An 18,353-nucleotide genomic window follows, 5' to 3' on the forward strand; every position below is an offset into this window, starting at 1 on the left:
TGTTCTCTCTTATCTACCTGCTTGATTTATTTTGGATTTTATGGATTTATTATTTTGGGTATAGTTCTCAATTCCATCAGTTCACTAGATTTTTGGAGGGAAGATAAAAAAAAATATTCGCTATCTAGCCAGAAGTCAGGGGGCACTATTATTATTCCCATTACAAAGATGAGGAAATGGAGAATTAGAGAGTTCATGCAACCAGTTTCCATGACACAGTGAATAAGAGGAGAGCCAGGATTTGAATCTAGGTCTTTCTGGAGCCAGATTTTAGTTGTAAAATGAGGCACAGGTGGGAATTGATTAAGATTAGCAAAATAAATTGGGGACATATTGGGCAGGACCTTCAATGTTAAGGTAGAGAGTTTTCAGTTTTTCATCAAATCCTCATTTACTGAATACCAAAGGCTGAGCTAAAAGGTATGAAGAGGAATAAGACAAAAATGAACAAGTATCTGAGCCCAGGATCCACTATCTAAAATACAAACATGTAAAGAAACAGTGTAACAAGTGCTATTACAACAGCATGAGCAAAGAACTGCAGTAGTTTAGTACCTAATTTAGTAGGAAACAGTCTAAGTAAGGTGAGACATTTCTGAGCCAGTGCCGAGTTTTCATGACATCCCTTCGCATTGCTGAGCTTTACAACAACTTATCTTCCTGTTAGGAAACCTGAGATAAGCTTTCTCTTATGTCTTAGAATCTAAGGGACCATTGTTAAAGCACCAGTGGAGAGTTTGTGTCTAGATAAGCATAAGCAGGGTAAACTTTCTTAGAAATCAAGTATGTTGATATAATTCTTCACTTGTGGTATTTCAGTTCTGTGTTAAAATGTTTACTGTGGAGGGAATCTGTACGTCAGGAAGCTCCGCCACTGATCATCAGGACACGAAGCCCTCTAAGTGTGTGCTACAAAAGATAGAGGGCGTCTCCACCCACTTGGTCACCTTTAGTGTGCTTCCTCTGGAAATTGGCCTCCACAACATCAACTTTTCACTGGAGACTTCGTTTGGAAAAGAAATCTTAGTAAAAACATTACGAGTGGTGGTAAGAAAAACTGACTTTTTCTGATTCTTTTTTTAAAAACACTGTTTCATGCTGAGAAAAGTTATCAACAACTTATGCTTAAATTCCAAAAGACAGACACAAAGAAAGAAGGTAGGGAGAGAGGGAGTGAGGGAAAGAGACAGAGAGAGACAAAGCGAGAGGATAATGTAAATGTAACAAAATATTAAGTATTGAGGAGTCTAGAGGGAAGTTATCCCAGCTTTTTTGTACTATCCTTGCGTTTTTTCCTGTAAGTCTGAAATCATGCTTAAAATTTTTAAATAAAACAATAGCACTTGCTTATTATAGAAACTATGGAATCCTGAAAAACCACAGAGAAAAAAATAAAAATCATCAGTAATTCTCACACGCAGAGATACCCAATTTTAACAAGTTAATGTATATCTTCCAGGCTTTTTTTCCCTTGACACATTCGGAAACTGTCTTAGAATTTGTATCGGATATTGTGCTAGGACTAGAGAGAAAACAATAAATAAGACACAGCCCTCACTCTTAAAGAGCTTACAGCCTAGAAAATTTTCCATTTTATAAGGGAATAAACAGGCAAAAAAAAGGAAGAAAACTATCACTTGTTAAGTATATGTACCCACAGTCTGTTGAGCAAGATTAAGAAATGATTCTTATATAATTATGATTTATCAATTAAAAATAATTATTAACTTTTAAAAAATGTTCTTGTCAAGGATCATATGACTAGTTAATGATAGGATGGGTCTTCCTGGGTCTTCCTTCCCTGAGTTCTGTTTTCAGCTATGAAATTCACTCCAGTAAACCAGTACTAACTTATAGGGCATATTCCCGTGCATCCTTGCATTGTGGTTCCACACATAGGCCTTGGAGCAAGACTGCCTGGCTTTGAAGCCTGGCTCCACTACTTCCTAGCAGTGAGGCATTATGACTTGATCTCCATGTGTGTCAGTTTCCACATCTATCAAATGGGAGTCATCACAGCACTCACCTTATGGAGTATATCAGAGGTTAAATGAGCTAATACATACAAAGCACTTAGACTAATGACCTGGCTTATAATAACTTCTACTTAAGTGTTTGCTCTGATCAATGTGCAAATAGCCATAAAAATCTTATTCCTGTATGCATGCATATGAGCACGTATATGTATTTTGCTTTTCCAAAAAGAAAAAAAAGTTTTTAATTGGAAAAGAGAGCCAGAAAAACTGACCCAGGGAATTCAGGTTATATAAACTTAATTATATTCTTAACTGAGTGTTTTCTGCCTTTATTTTAGCCAGAAGGTGTCAAAAGGGAAAGTTATTCTGGTGTTACTTTGGACCCTAAGGGTATTTATGGTATGCAAATGATTTTTTATTTTATATGTTGTCTTTTTGTTCTAGAAATTAAAGTTCTATATAACTCAAAACACTATTTTTCAGAGTATTAATTGTCTAGAATAGGAAATATCCTCTTCCTAGGTCATTGCCTTTCTTGATGACATTTGTTGTACTATAATCTGGATGACTGAGACCCCAAAAAATTCCATTAATTTTAAATGCAACATGCTGAAATAGCAATAACTGCATGACCTCCCTTATAGATTAGTCATTTTCTATCCATCACAATAAGAATTTATACTATCATTTTAGAACATACAAAGGACATCTAAGAAAAGTTATTTACATAATAATTTAACGTATTATTTGAAAGTACAGTAATGCTGATTAATCACTTAACCCCATTTCTCATTGCTCCTGCTTCCCTGCTTTTCCTTCAACTGAGATACTCTGAATCTTCTCAAAGCTAGAGTTTTGCAAACATTTGAACACTGAATCAAGGCCTATATATGTATTTTGTACTTATGAAAGTTAAAATGTTCCCAGTTGACAATTCTTTTCTTTTCAACTTAAAGAAAATAGAAATGGTAATAATTTATCTTACTGGTGTATCAAATCTTTTTTTTCCAGAGATACAGCATTGGGGGGAAATGTTACTTACAAATCATGATCACTATACTTATCGTATAATTTTCTCGAGAAAAGCAAATAATTTATACCCTTTACATTTTAAATCAACTGAGTATCAGGAAATGAAGGTGGATGACTTCAGAGTAATGAAAAGAAAACTCTATCCTATGTAAATATATCCACATGCTAACTCTTTCCTCTGATTTTACCTTCACACAGACCTCCTCCCCACCTGCTCATTGTGAACAATCTATTTGTGGGTAGAGATATTACAAGTTCAGGAGGTTTTTGGCTTCATTCAGTTACATCAAGCCTCAGAGTCGCTGTGTCCTTTGGCTTTTTTTTTCCCCCCACAACTTATGCCTCCTGTACTGACACTGCAGTTTTCCAAAGCATCCCTGTCTTACTCATTCTAGATGTGAGCACCAAGGTCACAGGATGGAAATTAACTTTTGTCTGAGAATAAATCTCTCGAGAAAATTTTGGTTTAAAAAAAATCTAAACCTCTTTTTAGTCTTGTCATATGTCTTTTTTCCTTATCATTTTAGGCTACTTAGATTTAGGCAACTTTTTTGCTTTCTAGAAAGATAAAGAGGGAGAGGATGACAAGTGCCCAGGGAATTTCAGAGATTTTTGTTAAATACTTCCAATATTTGTATATTGAAATTGCTATACCAGTATGATACTTTACGGAATTCAGTTTTTTAAAAGGCTAGATGTATTTGGTAAAATCGAATGGACAATAATGTTAAAGGAAATCTGAAAAAAATATACCAGTGAGGGAGAATGAGGTCTCAGAATTAAATGTTGTGATACCAGCATAAAAAGAGACTAAACACAGAGAATCAGTGCTCAAGTCCATCTCCTATCTTTATTTCTGCTTTCTTTCACCGACAAGTCATTTTCTCTGAACTCTTCTACTATCTCAGATGCAGAGAGTTAAGCTTCTCATCCCCTGACACACCATCATCATTGATCTGGGCAGACCTCTCTCAAGTTTTATTTTTTTCCTTTATCCCTGACCCCATTTCCTCCCCCCTCCTCCAAATTCATCCACTCAAATGTGTTTGAAGGGTGCTATTGAATAGAGAAGCAATGTTGTTTTGGGTGTATATATCTTTTCAATATGTATAATATAAAATGTATTGTGCTATAAATGCTATCCTATTTCTTAAGTTTTTAAACTCAATATTCAATTTTAAAGAAATATCTCTATTACTATATGTACATTTAACTCATTTCTTCTTAAATAGAATTTCAGCCTGTGTTCCTCCGTCATTTTACTTATCCATCCCCTAGAGATAGATTTCTCTCTCGCATAACAGCACTGCAGTGAACATGTCCATGTATTTCCCTTGAAAAATCCATGTTGGCTCTTATCTGGACTGTATATCCAGAAGTGGGACTGTTGTACCAAAGGGCACACACATGTTTAATACCATTTACTTCTGACATATTGTTCTTCAGAACGACTATCCTTCCACCAGCAGTGCATGGGGGTTCTTGTCTCTCCACTGCCTCACCAACATTTGGTATGACTTGTCTATCTAAAATATGGCATTTTTGATGGGTATAAAGTGATATCTCATTATTGTTTTAATTTGGATTCTTCTGTTTACTGGTGAATTTAAGCATTCTTCATATTCAGTAAGTCCCCTACATATGAATCTTCAAGTTGCTAACTTTCAAAGATGTGAACGTGTGTTTGCATGTCCAGTCATGTGAGTTCACGCGCTGGTGTACATTGTCACATGTGTGCATCCTCTACAAGCAGTTGTGTTTTTGTGTACTTTACTGTACAGTACTGTTTAGAGTGCAGTAGTATTTATGTCAAGCCCAGAATGTCTGGAAGCAAGCATAAAAGCGGCAGTGATGTAGCTGGTACTATACAGCTAATTGTGGTAGTTGGGTACTTAGGCAAACCTGTTAGACTTAGGAACAAATTGGACTTAACCAATACGCTCTTAGAATAGAACTCATTCGTATGTAGGGGACTTACTGTACTTGTTGGCTGTTTGGATTCCCCATGTGTAAATTGTCTATTCATATCTTTTGCACTTTGTTTTTTTCTTTTGGGTTTTCTTATTTATTTCTTCTTGATTTTGTCTCTGATGTACTTCTTTAAGCAACAATGAACCTTTGGGGGTTTGAAAAGGAATCCTTTATTCTAATATAGTTAGATTCATTATAATTTAATCTCATAGTTTTACATTATATATTTTGAATTCTATATTTTGTATTTATATATAGAGAGAGGGTAATATTTAAGAAGTCTTTCTCCTCCTTTAGTTCACAAAGACATTGCAGGATATTTTGTTCTATTAATTTTACAAATTTGGCTTTAAAATGTTTTAATCTTTCCAGAATCTACCTTGATATGTGATGTCTTTATGGGCCTTTTGTCATGAACACTGGCAAAGAGTAAAATTGACTTCTTTTAATTTTAACTTTCTTCTTTTTATCATTTCAACCTGGTAGTGGAGTTGCCAGTGAGAACTGAAATAGTCAAGAGCAGGTATCAATGGAGAAAATGATGGAGGATTAAATCTAGATAATTTCAAACAACCTCTCAGTAATAAGTACCACATATTGAGCATGAATTGTTTGCCAGGCACTTCGTCTGTATTATTTTTACCCTCACAAGCATCCTTTGAGGAAAATATTATTACCTCCACTTAACTGATGAACAAATTGAGGCCTAGAAAAGTTGTGTCTTGCCCAGTGTCACATACATGGAAGCTTTCTGAGCTCCATGCTGTTTCAGCCACACTGCAAACCTCTTACATGTCTTAGTTTTATTTTGATGCTATGTATACTTAACATTTATCAACAGTTCATGAAGAAAGACAGTTCATGTGGCATATTCCCACGCCTTCAGCAAAATCCTGTGGCTTGTCCACTTAATCGCAAAATATCACTCCTTTTTTTTAAATTTTTTTTTTGAGTTGGAGTCTCACTCGGTCATCCAGACTGGAGTGCAGTGGCCGCTCCCGGCCACCGCAGCCTCACCTGCTGAGCTCCGGCGATCCTTCCGCCTCAGCCTTCCGAGTAGCCGGAATTACAGGCGCGCGCTACCAAGCCTGGCTGATTTTTTTTTTTTTTTTTTTTGTAGAGATGAGGTCTCGCTGCCTGGGCGGGTCTCAAACCCGCAGACTCAGGCAGTCCACTAGCCTCAGCGGGATTACAGGCGCGGGATTACAGGCTGAGCCACCGAGCCCGGCAATCACTACTTTTTTAAAGCATCTTCCATGTACGTGGGACCGTGTCAAGTGCTGGTACTACAACTTGAATAAGAGATGATTCCCGTCCTCAAAGAGCTTTCCTAGCAGAACAGTGGGAGATAGATTCTCTTTGTGGTGACTACTGTGGGCTCTGTGGTAAAACTTTCTGAGTTCAGATTGTAGCTCCACCTGTACTAGTTCTGTGCCCTTGAGCAAATTGCATTCTAAGCCTCAATTTCCTCACCTATAAAATCAAAATAATAAAAATAGACCTAGCATAAAGGGCTGTTGGGAGGATCCAGTGTAATAATGCATTTAATGAGCATAGTAGAATGTTTGGTACTCTATCAGTAGAATGATGTGTTATCACTTTTATGACTTAAACTAGTGATTACAATGGAAAAATTATCTGACACCAGTATGCTAAAATTCTATTTTTGTGTGCATAGAGAAAAGGAGGGAAAGTAGAAGGAATTTCAGGCCATACTTCCCAGTGGAGTTCATATTCATATGTCCTTGACTAAGAAATTACATATTCGTTACTTTTCGATTTCCGTTCCAAGAACTATTTTCTCTCTGGACAAAAATGGCACCTTCCACTGGTGAATAAGATTTATATAACCTATTTTTTAAATATATTATAATGGTCAGGAAGCTTACAGACAAATGTAATGCTTTATTTAATGAGGTTATACAAGCCTAGGGTTTGATACAAATCCTTGATGATTTTTAACTCTCTTTTTCAATTTTAATAGTCTTATTATAAAAGAGTCTTTGATTTTGAAGAATTCTTGGGAAGTAGATATATTACAAATAATCTGCAAGTAATTTTCCCTAGAAACTGTGTAAATACTAATTTTTTAAATTACAGGTGCCATTAGCAGACGAAAGGAGTTCCCATACAGGGTACCATTAGATTTGGTCCCCAAAACAAAAGTCAAAAGGATTTTGAGTATAAAAGGTAAATTAACAAATGCCCTTTTCATTTCTTGTTTTACTTATTTTATTTCCTATTTTACTTTCATTTCTTATTGCCACTTTGATTAATTTCTTAAATAAAATATCTTCATGATTATTCTATTTCTCTACTTCCTTGCTCACTAGCAAGCAAAAATCTGCCTTTGGGGGGTAACTTTCTCCCACCTACACCCACCTTCAATTCTTTGATTATTTTTCCAAGTGTCTTCTTCTAGTGGCCTGATTTAAATGGACATTCATTCTCCTATGATGGAGGGTGGGAGCTGTTACTGGCCCAAAGGCACTCCTAAAATGGGAGTGCAGCTGCTTCTAGACTTGAAGAACTTTCCATTGTTTTAGTGGCCAGTCCTGCTCCAGAGAAGGCTTTATGACGGGCAAATGACCTCAAGAGAGCAGCATAGCTCTACTGAAGTACCAGTTACAGAAGGGTTGCCTCAGTCCATTTATGCTGCTATAACAAAATAACACAATATACCAAGAACATACATTTGCTCCTAATAGTTCTGGAGTCAGGGAAGTCCAAGATTAAGGTGCAAGCAAATTTGGTATTTGGCAAGGGATGCTGTCTTCTTCCAAGATGGTGTCTTGTTGCTGCATCTTCACAAGGCAGAAGTGTAACAGCAAAAAGGTAAAAGGTGATGAATAATTCACATCTTTTTTATAAGGTCATTAGTCCTATTCTTGAAGGTGGCGCCCTTATAACCTAATCAGCTTTCAAAAAGTCCTACCTTCTAATGCCATTGCCTTGGTGATTAAGTGTCAATATATGAATTTTGGAGGGTCACATACATTCAAACCGTTCTCCCCTTCCAGTATATTTGTAGAAGTGACTTCTTTGGTGGGTTTTCCCCAATCTCTAGCCTTTACAATTCAATAACATTATCAAAATGATAGAATATCCTGACTGTATTTTACCTAAGATAAAACTTGGAATTACAGATGTTAGTACTGGAAAGAAGCTTCTGATCATGTGCAACTCTTTTTGGATATAAAAGAAAGTGGCATGCTCAAGTTTGCAGAGTGAGTTATAGACAGAATGGTAACAGCATTCCCTGTTCAGCCTCTTTGCTTTGCTTCCTGGGTGGGATTGGTTAATATGGCTTATAATGCCTAAAGCTATCAAGTTGAATGACCAACTAATTTGCCGTGTTCTTTTCCAGCAATCTATCCACTGTATTACACTATCTACCACCATGTTTTAGTGATATTTGTAAGACTTCTTTTTCTTTTCATTTGAATTCATGTTCCTAATCAGATCTTTTTCGCACCCCATTACTGAGAGGCAAGTCAATTGCCTAGACTGAAAGGGAAGAATAGAGATGATTGTTCTTCCCTCTTCAGAATATACTGTTCGAAGTTGGTAGAAGGTAGTTGTGTCTACTTTGATTTCTTTTGTTTTTCAGGGATGCTTATAGGTGAGGTCCTGTCTGCAGTTCTAAGTCAGGAAGGCATAGATATCCTAACCCACCTACCCAAGGGGAGTGCAGAGGCGGAGCTAATGAGCATTGTTCCAGTGTTCTACGTGTTTCACTACCTGGAAGCAGGAAATCATTGGAACATATTTCATTCTGACTCATTAACTGAAAAACAGAACCTGGAGAAAAAATTAAAAGAAGGTAAAAAAAAAATTATTTCACATAAAAATGTTGTGATTTTTAAATTAATTTTTAATTAAACTAATATTTAAGATGCTATGAATTGCATAAAAGTTTAATTATAAAAGCATTTTAGAAAACAAAACAAAAAACCATGAGGTATACTCTACTGTATAAATAAACACTATTTCTATTGCACTTTGGCTTAACTTACCAAAATGCCTGGATGGGAGACAAGACACCTACATTCCAAGCTTGACAGAACACTTCCTTCCTCTTTGAATGAGATCAGAATGTTCTGCTTGACAATTCTCAATCCAAGCCACTCATATACTTCCCTGAGAAGTGCAGTGTTGGCCACAGAGTACATGTTTGCTGCCCAACCCCGGATGAAGTTCCCCATTCCCAGGGGGTGATTAAACGCTTTTTGAGTAGAAATGGAGGTCAGTGAAGCACTGTTTTTTTTTCCTGGTGCCTCTTAGGGATGGTGAGCATTACGTCCTACAGAAATGCTGACTATTCTTACAGTGTGTGGAAGGGCGGAAGTGCTAGCACGTGGTAAGTAGACTTTGACTTGTGTTTTTGTCTTGCTGTTGACTAACTCAAGAATAGCCGCCATAATGGAAACTTTCTTCCTTCTGTTGCTCAGGCTAAAAGCCTAGTCCTCCTTCACTCTTCTCTTTCTTACCATCTACATTTAATCCAGCAGATATGTTCAGCTGCACCTTAAAAATATATCCTGAATTGGATAACTTCGCACCAACTCCACCCACCATCCTAGTGCAAGCCACTTTCCTCTCTTACCTGGTTTATTGTACTAGCCTCCTCTGGTCTTCTGGCTTCAACCCTTGATCCTCTTCCATCTGTATTCACTACAGCAGCTAGAGTGACCCTGTTGAAACATGCGTTAGGTCACACCACTCAAAACCAATTAGGAGCTTCCCATCTTACTCAGGGTACAAACCAATCTTTTTCTGGTGATCTGCAAAGTTTTATACGATCTAGCCCCATCTCACGTCTCCCACTTTATCTCCTACACTCTCCTTCCTTCCACATCAGCATCACTGGTCTTCCTCAAACCCACCAGGCATGCTTCCACCTCAGGGCCTTTGCACCGACTGTTCCCTGTGTCTGGAATGCTCCTCCCTTGGTATCAGCATGTATGGTTCCCTCAGGTCTTTACCAAAGGTCACCTTCTCAGTGAGACCTCTACTAACTTGTAAAATTGCAACATGCTTCCATCCCAACATTTCATATCCTTCTCCCCTATGCTTCTTTTCTCCTTAGCATTATTAACAACATGTTTACTTATTCCACAGTTATCTGTCTCCTTCACTAGAATATAAGCCCCATGTGGGCAGTTCTAAGTATCCCTAGTGCCTGGTACATACCTGGCACATAGTACATGCTCAATAAGTATTTATTTAAAAAAATAACTTCCATAATTCTGATGATTTGAGGGAAAGAGACCCTGAATTCATTAAAAGTTCACATGGCAGTCTACTTTCAAAAATTGCTGTCATGCTTTGACAAAATATTTAAAGAAGACAGTGTGCCAGGTGTTATGTGTATTCTATATGAAATACATTTAAGAAGTTTACAACCTAGAATAATTTAATTTTAGGCTTTTCTCTTTAGCTATTGAGAGTCCCAAAATTTCATCTCTGGCTTTCCTATATTCTGTGATCTCTTCCTGTACAAATTTCATTTTTACCCATGACTCTCATAACATCTAGGCCAATGACTACCTAATCAATGTCTAAGGCTTCTTTCCCAAGCTCCAGGGCCACATTTCTAGGTGTCTGGGAACCAAAGACCCTTTAAAAACAATATGTGTCAAACTCATTCTTTTTTCTTTCTCAAATGCACTTCTCTGTTTTTTAATCAGTGCACAGCAATACCCTACCCCTGTGCCCCCCACAAATCAAGTCAGAATCATTAGTTGGTTTGTGACTCCTCCCTTTTTTTGGCTCTAGCTCCAATCAGTTAGCTAGTATCACAGATTATAACTTAGAATTAGGTCTGATCATGAGTGGTGCACTTTAAAAGACATACAGAGAAGGCCGAGCTCGGTGGCTCAGCCTGTAATCCCAGCACTTTGGGAGGCTGAGGTGAGTGGATTGCCTGAGCCTGCGGGTTCGAGACTCGCCTGGGCAACTTGGTGAGACCTCATCTCTACAATAAATAAAAAATCAGCCGGGCGTGGTAGCGCACGCCTGTAGTTCCAGTTACTTGGAAGGCTGAGGCGGAAGGATCGCCGGAGCCCAGCAGTTCGAGGCTGCGGTGGCCGGGAGCGGCCACTGCACTCCAGTCTGGGCGACAGAGTGAGACTCCAACTCAAAAAAAAAAAAAAAAAATTGGAGACACCTGTTATCAACAAGGGGGCCTAAATGAAGCATATTTGTATACCTAACCCTTAACTGTACCCCACAATATCAAAATAAAAAATATTGATAAAAAAAAAAAGACATATAGACCCCTGGAGCATGCCAACCAGAAGATGCCCCCAGGATACAGGACTAGGGGTGAGTGTCAATGAAGACTGGAAATTGCCACAACAGGACCTGGAAATAGAATCTTGAACAAAAATCTCCACAGAAAGCCACAACAACCACTCTTGGCATACACCCAGAGCCTTTGGAGAGTTTGGGGCAAAACTGAGCAGTGTTTAGTCAGAAACGCAGCAACACTTGAGTAATGTAGACCTAACTCCACAAGCTCCTTGAAAGGAATAATATACTTAGAAGAAAACTTTCAGTACCTAAGTAACCTTAAACATTTTTTGAGAAATACGGAAAAGATACAAAAGAGTACAAATATCATTCATATTACCAAAAGCCAAAATTAATGATTGTGTACAGTTTTTATATTAGCTTAGCTTCCCCCTCTCCCCCACAGGACAGAATAAACTATTTTATTTTGTTTATTGATTTTTGATTGGGGTCTTACTCTGTCACCCAGGCTAGAATGCAGTGGCACAAACATGGCTCACTGCTGCCTCGACCTCCTGGGCTCTGGTAGTCCTTCCACCTCAGCCTCCTGAGTAGCTGGGACTACAGTCTCAGGCCACTATACCCAGTTCTTTTTTTTTTTTTGTAGAGACACGGTCTCACTATGCTGTTCACACTGGTCCTCCTACCTCAATTTCCCAAAGTGCTGGGATTACAGGCGTGAGTCACCATGCCTGGCAACACATTATTCTTTAAAAAACAACATTACAGATATAGTTCAAGTTTTGCCTTTAACCACAATCTTTCATCTTATTCCTGTCTACTTTCCTCAAAGGCATTCTCTATCATGAGTTTGTACATCTTTCCAGACCACTTTAAATCTTTTATGTACATATGTATGAATTTACACAGTCTCTTTTTGTGTTTAAATGATCATAACTAGTAGCCTATATCTATTATTCTGCAACTTGACTTTTTCCCTCAATATTTGGTTTTTTTAGACTTAGCAATAGAGTAAATCCACTATATACGAACGAGTTCCATTCTAAGAGTGCATTCATAAGTCCAATTTGCTCGTAAGTCCAACTAGGTGCCCAGCTAACACAACTGGCTATACAGTACCAGCCATATCACCACTGCTTTCATGCTTGCTTCCAGACATCCTGGGCTTGAAATAAAGATACTGTACTACTGTACTCTATACAGTATTATACAGTAACACACACACAAAATAAGAACCACTTGTAGAGGATGAATACATGTGACAATTATGCCAGACATGTGAACTAACTTGTGTGATTGGACATGCAAACACACATTCACATCTTTGAAAGTTCACAACTTGAAAGTTTGTATGTAGGAGACTTATGGTATAGGTAAGTCTGGATCATTCCTTCTTGATGCCATGCTGTAATTTACTTTTACAAATATACCACATATGTTCTTTATTCCCGTTTTGATAGCCTATCATTTTGAAATTTTACTGTCACAAACAATGTGGTAATGAACATCTCCAAATGTCTTTTTGTGCACATATGTGAGAGTATCGCTAGGATATATTCCATCTCAGGAGATGGAATTGCTGGGATATAAGACATGCACATTTTCAGTGTTATCAGATTTTGTCACATTTCTCTTCAAGGTGACTTTATAAATTGTTTTCTACTATAAATTTTTAGTCCCAAAACCCTATTGTAAAACTTGAGGAACTAAACTAGACTATATGAAAAACTTATATAGTCTAGGATCTAGAACTAAAGCAAGTAAAATAGCTTATTCTTTCTCTTTTCCTCCCAATCATACTTCAACTTTGAGTTTCAGGCCAGTCTTCAACAGACAGTGAGTCAGTGAGAAGAGGAAAACACAAAAAGCTAGAAAAAGATATAATGTTTTACTGCTAGAGAAGAATTGTCTAGACACTCACTTCCTGAGGGCTGTAGGGCTGGGGCACTCAGGAATATCAAAGAGAGAGAGATAAGAGTAAGAGTTTACACCTATTGAATACTTACTAGAAGCCAGAACTATTTTAAGTGTGTTCATATACATAACCCTTATTATTAATCCCAGGAGGTTAATGAATTTTTTTCTATGTATTGTCATTGCCATTTTTCAAAAATGAAACTGAAGAACAGAGAAGATTCATAATTGGCTAAATAGTTAATGAGTGGAGAGAGAGTCTAACTTTATGACCACACCCGTATGTCTCTCTAGCCTGCTAAAAGAAGAGAGACTTCCAAAAGCCAAAATCCTCAGAAAGCCCCAATATAAGATGTGGACCAATCCTTGAAAATGTGAATGTGTTTGAACATGACCAATCCATAGAAATAGTCCTCCTCCATGGAGCAGCAAAGGGAATTAAAAGGAGAGGAGCTCTTAATTCCTTTTCCTGAAAGTCAATAGAATAGAAAATAAACTTCTAATGTCTTCAGAGAAAGAATCAGAAAAAGGCACCTAGTTGTAGAGAAGCAAGTTCCACTTAATATTTTTTTAAAAAGCAATTCAAGCAGATATTGAGAACAGCATAATGTTTATTGATAGGGAAATAACTAAGATAGTTTTGGTGCATCTGTACCCAAATACTGTGATTGAATGTACAAAATCATTTGCAAAAGAGTGAGGAAAATGTATGTATTGATATAGACCTCTACCTGGGCACAGTGGCTTATGCCTGTAATCCCAGCACATTAGGAGGCCAAGGTGCGAGGATTGCTTGAGGTCAGGAGTTCAAGTGCATGTACACACACACACACACACACACACACACACACACACACACACACACGGTGCCAACAAAATGTATGCACATTTTAAGAAAGGAAAAAACTGTATTAAAATTGTAATACTCAATATATACCGATAACAAAAGATGAATACAAGTTACATTTGACTTCTGCAGTTACAAGAGGTATTCAAAGTGGTTACCATCACTATCCAGACACTTCTGATTACAGTGAACTAAAAGTAATACATAGATACACCTCTTAAAATGCATACATTTTTGGCACCCTCAATATATATATGGTACATTATTAAAGAAAGAAAGCCAGATAGAGGAATATTATCCTTCCATTTTAGTGTGGTTGGGATGGAAAGGTCAACAGGAAGACCATCTGCTTGCATTTACTATTTAGAAAAATACACAAGAAACAACAGACACCTTCTGTGGGGCGTGGGGACAGGAGCCAGAAGGAGACTTTTTATTATGTATCCCTTTATACTTTCGGATTTTTGAATCGTATGAAGGTTTTACCTCTTGGATTAAAATTACTTAAACTACATTTAAAAATATAAAACATATTTTAGAAGTGAGGGGAAGTGGAGCAGGGGGAGGTCAAGTGGCCTGAGTCTCAGACTCTGAGGTGCTGGAGAGTCAGGGCTCCTGGGCAGCTGAGAGAGTGAGGAGGCATAGTGGGGGGTATGAATTCAACCCTCTCTGATACTCCTTGATACATATTAGTAGAGACTGAAATTGATTTTTGACTAAGGGTTATGGTGATTGACGCTTCCTTGTGAAGTAGTGAGTTCTGTGTCAATGACATAACTCAAGGGTAAATAAGATAAACACTCTGGGGAATGCTGGCAAAGAGAACTCGGGCCTCAGTTAGAAATTTAAATTCTATGGCATGTACAAAGTTTACAATCTGGAATTTAATTATTTTACTTCTCCACGTTTCTTGTGCATGGGTCAGTGCCTTGACTGTAAACTATTTAATTCATTCACCCCGATACCTTTAGCTTTAGGAAACTATTTTTAGCATGTGTGCTAGCTAACAGTGTTGTAGTCGTAGAAGATGTGCTATTCACATTTGTTGACTGGATATTTTGGGGTTCTTCCAAAAATCTTCTCTTCTCTGGTAAAATGGTGACTTACTTTGGAATTGTATATTTTAAATGGTTATTTTCCAAATAAAAAGTACAATCCCATTCAAAATAGCCACAAAAAAATGAAATACCTTGGCATAGGAAGATGCCAAGGTATTTCATTTTGACATCAACATTGTTAAGATGTCCATCCTATTAAAGGCAATGTTGTTAAGATGTCAACATTGTTAAGATGTCCATCCTACCAAAGGCAAACTATAGATTTAACGCAGTACCAATTAAATTACCAGCAGCGTTCTTCTCAGACCTGGAAAAGACAATACAGAAACTCATATGGAAATATAAAAGACCATGAATAGCCAAAGCCATCCTTAGCAAAAGAAACAAAGCAGGAGATATCACACTTCCAGATTTCAAACTCTACTATAAAGCTACAATAATCGAAACAGGCTGCTATTGGTACAAGAACAGGAATATTGACCAGTGGAACAGGATGAAAGATTCCAGAAGCAAAACCTCAATTTCTTAACCAACTCATTTTCAACAAAGCTTCCATCAACAACCAATGGGAAGAGGAAAACCTATTAAGTAAATGATGCTGGGAAAACTGACTGACCACAGGCAGAAGATTGAAACAACACCCCTATCTATCACCATACACAAAAAATCAACTCTAAGTGGATCAAAGACCTAAATGAAAAACCTCAAACTATAAGAATCCTAGAAGAAAATGTAGGAAATATCCTTACAGAAATTGGAATAGGTACCAATTCCTGATCAACTCGCCAAAAGTGATTGCCATAAAAGATAAGATACGCAAGTGGGACCCCATCAAACTGAAAGTCTTCTGCAAAGCAAAAGAAACCATCAAGAAAGTGGGGAGACAGCCCACAGAATGGGAAAAAATATTTTCCAACTGTAAATCTGACAAAGGCCTAACTTCCAGTATCTACAAGGAACTCAAACGTGCTGAAAGGCGGGGGGAACTATTGAAAAACAGGCAAAAAATATGAATAGACAATGCTCAGAAGAAGACATATGAGCAGCCAACAGATACATGAAAAAATGCTCAGCTTCACTAATCATCAAAAAAACATAAATTAAAACCACAATGAGATACCACCTACCTCCAGTCAGGTTGACCATCATCAATAACAAAAACAGCAGATGCTGGAGACGATGTGGGGAAAAGGGAACACTTGTACACTGTTGGTGGGAATGAACTAGTACAACCTCTGTGGAAAACAGTGTGGCAAAACTTCTAAAAAATCTGAAAATCAGCCTTCCATACAACCCAGCTATCCCCTTCTGGGAATATATCCAGAGGAACTCAAATCACTCTATGAAAAAGATACCTGCACACATATGTTTATTGCAGCATTGTTCACAATAGCAAAAACGTGGAACCAACTGTGCAGCCCATCGAAAGGGGAGTGGATTAAAAAAATGTGGTACATATACATGATGGAATATTATGCAGCCATAAAGAAAAACAAAATTATGAACTTTACAGCAACCTGGAGGGAATTAGAGTCCATAATACTCAGTGATTTATCACAAAAACAAATATCTGAGTACCACATGTTCTCACTCATAAGTGGAACCTGAACATTTATCATAATACTGTAAGAAAGAGATTGACAGTAGTGGGACAGTGCCGGGGGGGGCACATAACATCAATAAGGGTACCCACACCTTACCTGTATGATGACCACGTAATGATGACCACGTATGTACCTAACCCTGAATTGTAGCCACATTTTTAAAATTAAAAAATTGGGTTGTTTTAACACAATTTACATATTCTGGATGTATATAAATATATAATAAGATATATAAATGTATCTGAATGTATGTATATATATATTTATATATATTCTGGATATTAGGGGTTTTTAATTAGATCACTTTTTCAGTCTGTGGCTTGTATTTTTTTTTTCTTATCTTAACAGTGTCTTTCAAAGAAAAGCTTATAATGCTGAAATCCAGTTAATCAATTTGTTCTTATGTGGATTATTCTTTTGGTGTTCTAAGAAATGTTTCCCTGGGTCGGTTGCAGTGGCTCAAGCCTGCAATCCCAGCATTTTGGGAGGCCGAGGTGATTAATAGTTTTAGATGGTACATTTAGGTCTATAACACCTTTAAGTTAATTATTTTTTATATTATACAGTATATAGATTGAAATATTTTTGTTGCATATGAATATCCAATTGTTCTAGCACCATTTGTTGAAAAGGTTATCATTAGTCCACCGAATTGCATTTGTGCCTTTGTCAGAAATTGGTTGTCAATATAAATATGTGGGCTTATTTCTGGATTTGTTTTTATTTCATTGATTTGTTTGCTTTTAACACCATGAATGCCTTATCTTGTTTAAGTTTATTATAAATATTGAGCTCGGAAAAAAACTGTAATTTTCTTTTAAAGAATAAAATTCTATAAACGAAAACACCCTACTATAAATTAAAAACCAAAGGGATTCAGTATTCTAAATGTTTATTTGATTTTGTGTTAAAGGTTAACAGCTTTTACTTTAAGAGTACTTGGACAAGTAAATAAGTATGTCAAGCAAAACCAAAATTCAATTTGTAATTCTTTATTGTGGCTGGTTGAGAATTGTCAATTAGAAAATGGATCCTTCAAGGAAAATTCCCAGTATCAACCAATAAAATTACAGGTAAGGAAGCCAAATGTACAAATTAGCAGTAGTTTTATTTATGAGTCTGAGTCTCATTCTCATCCTATTATGAGAGGTGAAGAAAAATAGAGAAAAAAATGTATGTAATCCTGTAAGAAACTACTTTTGTGAACAAGCAAAGAATACAAAGTTCTTCCTATACTACCTGAAGTGAAAAGATCTTCAGACCGTTCACTAGAGGTCAGGTAAATGATATCTTAACTATCTCATTAAATAGACACTTGCAGTTCACAGGGCATAAATTTCAGAGATCTTAGAATGAGTAACATGTACTAATTTGTCTGCTTATCCTTGATATGGAATCTATATCCGAAGTTCAGAGCCTTCATACAGGTCAGGGTTACAAGGTGCTATCATTAAAGATGGGACCCTAGCCGGGCTCGGTGGCTCAGCCTGTAATCCCGCGCCTTTGGGAGGCCGAGGTGAGTGGATTGCCTGAGCCCGTGGGTTCGAGACCCGCCTGGGCAGCAGGACCTCATCTCTACAATAAATCAAAAAATCAGCCGGGCGTGGTAGTGCATGCCTGTGATTCTGGCTACTTGGAAGGCTGAGGCGGAAGGATCGCTGGAGCCTAGCAGGTCGAGGCTGCGGTGGCCGGGAGT

The 18,353-nt window shown here is 37.4% G+C and overlaps 1 protein-coding gene across 1 annotated transcript in view; it reads left to right on the plus strand.

The window, feature by feature from the left end:
• C5 (complement C5) overlaps positions 1-18,353 on the plus strand; it is a 99,493-nt gene that overhangs the window by 51,706 nt on the left and 29,434 nt on the right. Inside the window, exons 21-26 of the mRNA XM_008055730.1 lie at positions 820-1,047; positions 2,315-2,375; positions 7,080-7,169; positions 8,590-8,802; positions 9,264-9,339; positions 17,571-17,730. Coding sequence (XP_008053921.1) covers positions 820-1,047; positions 2,315-2,375; positions 7,080-7,169; positions 8,590-8,802; positions 9,264-9,339; positions 17,571-17,730 — 828 coding nt within the window. The remainder of the gene's footprint in view (positions 1-819; positions 1,048-2,314; positions 2,376-7,079; positions 7,170-8,589; positions 8,803-9,263; positions 9,340-17,570; positions 17,731-18,353) is intronic.

Source organism: Carlito syrichta, unplaced genomic scaffold (genome assembly GCF_000164805.1).
Source record: "Carlito syrichta isolate Samal-C Ts95f unplaced genomic scaffold, Tarsius_syrichta-2.0.1 Scaffold82277, whole genome shotgun sequence".
NCBI classification, from domain to species: domain Eukaryota; kingdom Metazoa; phylum Chordata; class Mammalia; order Primates; family Tarsiidae; genus Carlito; species Carlito syrichta.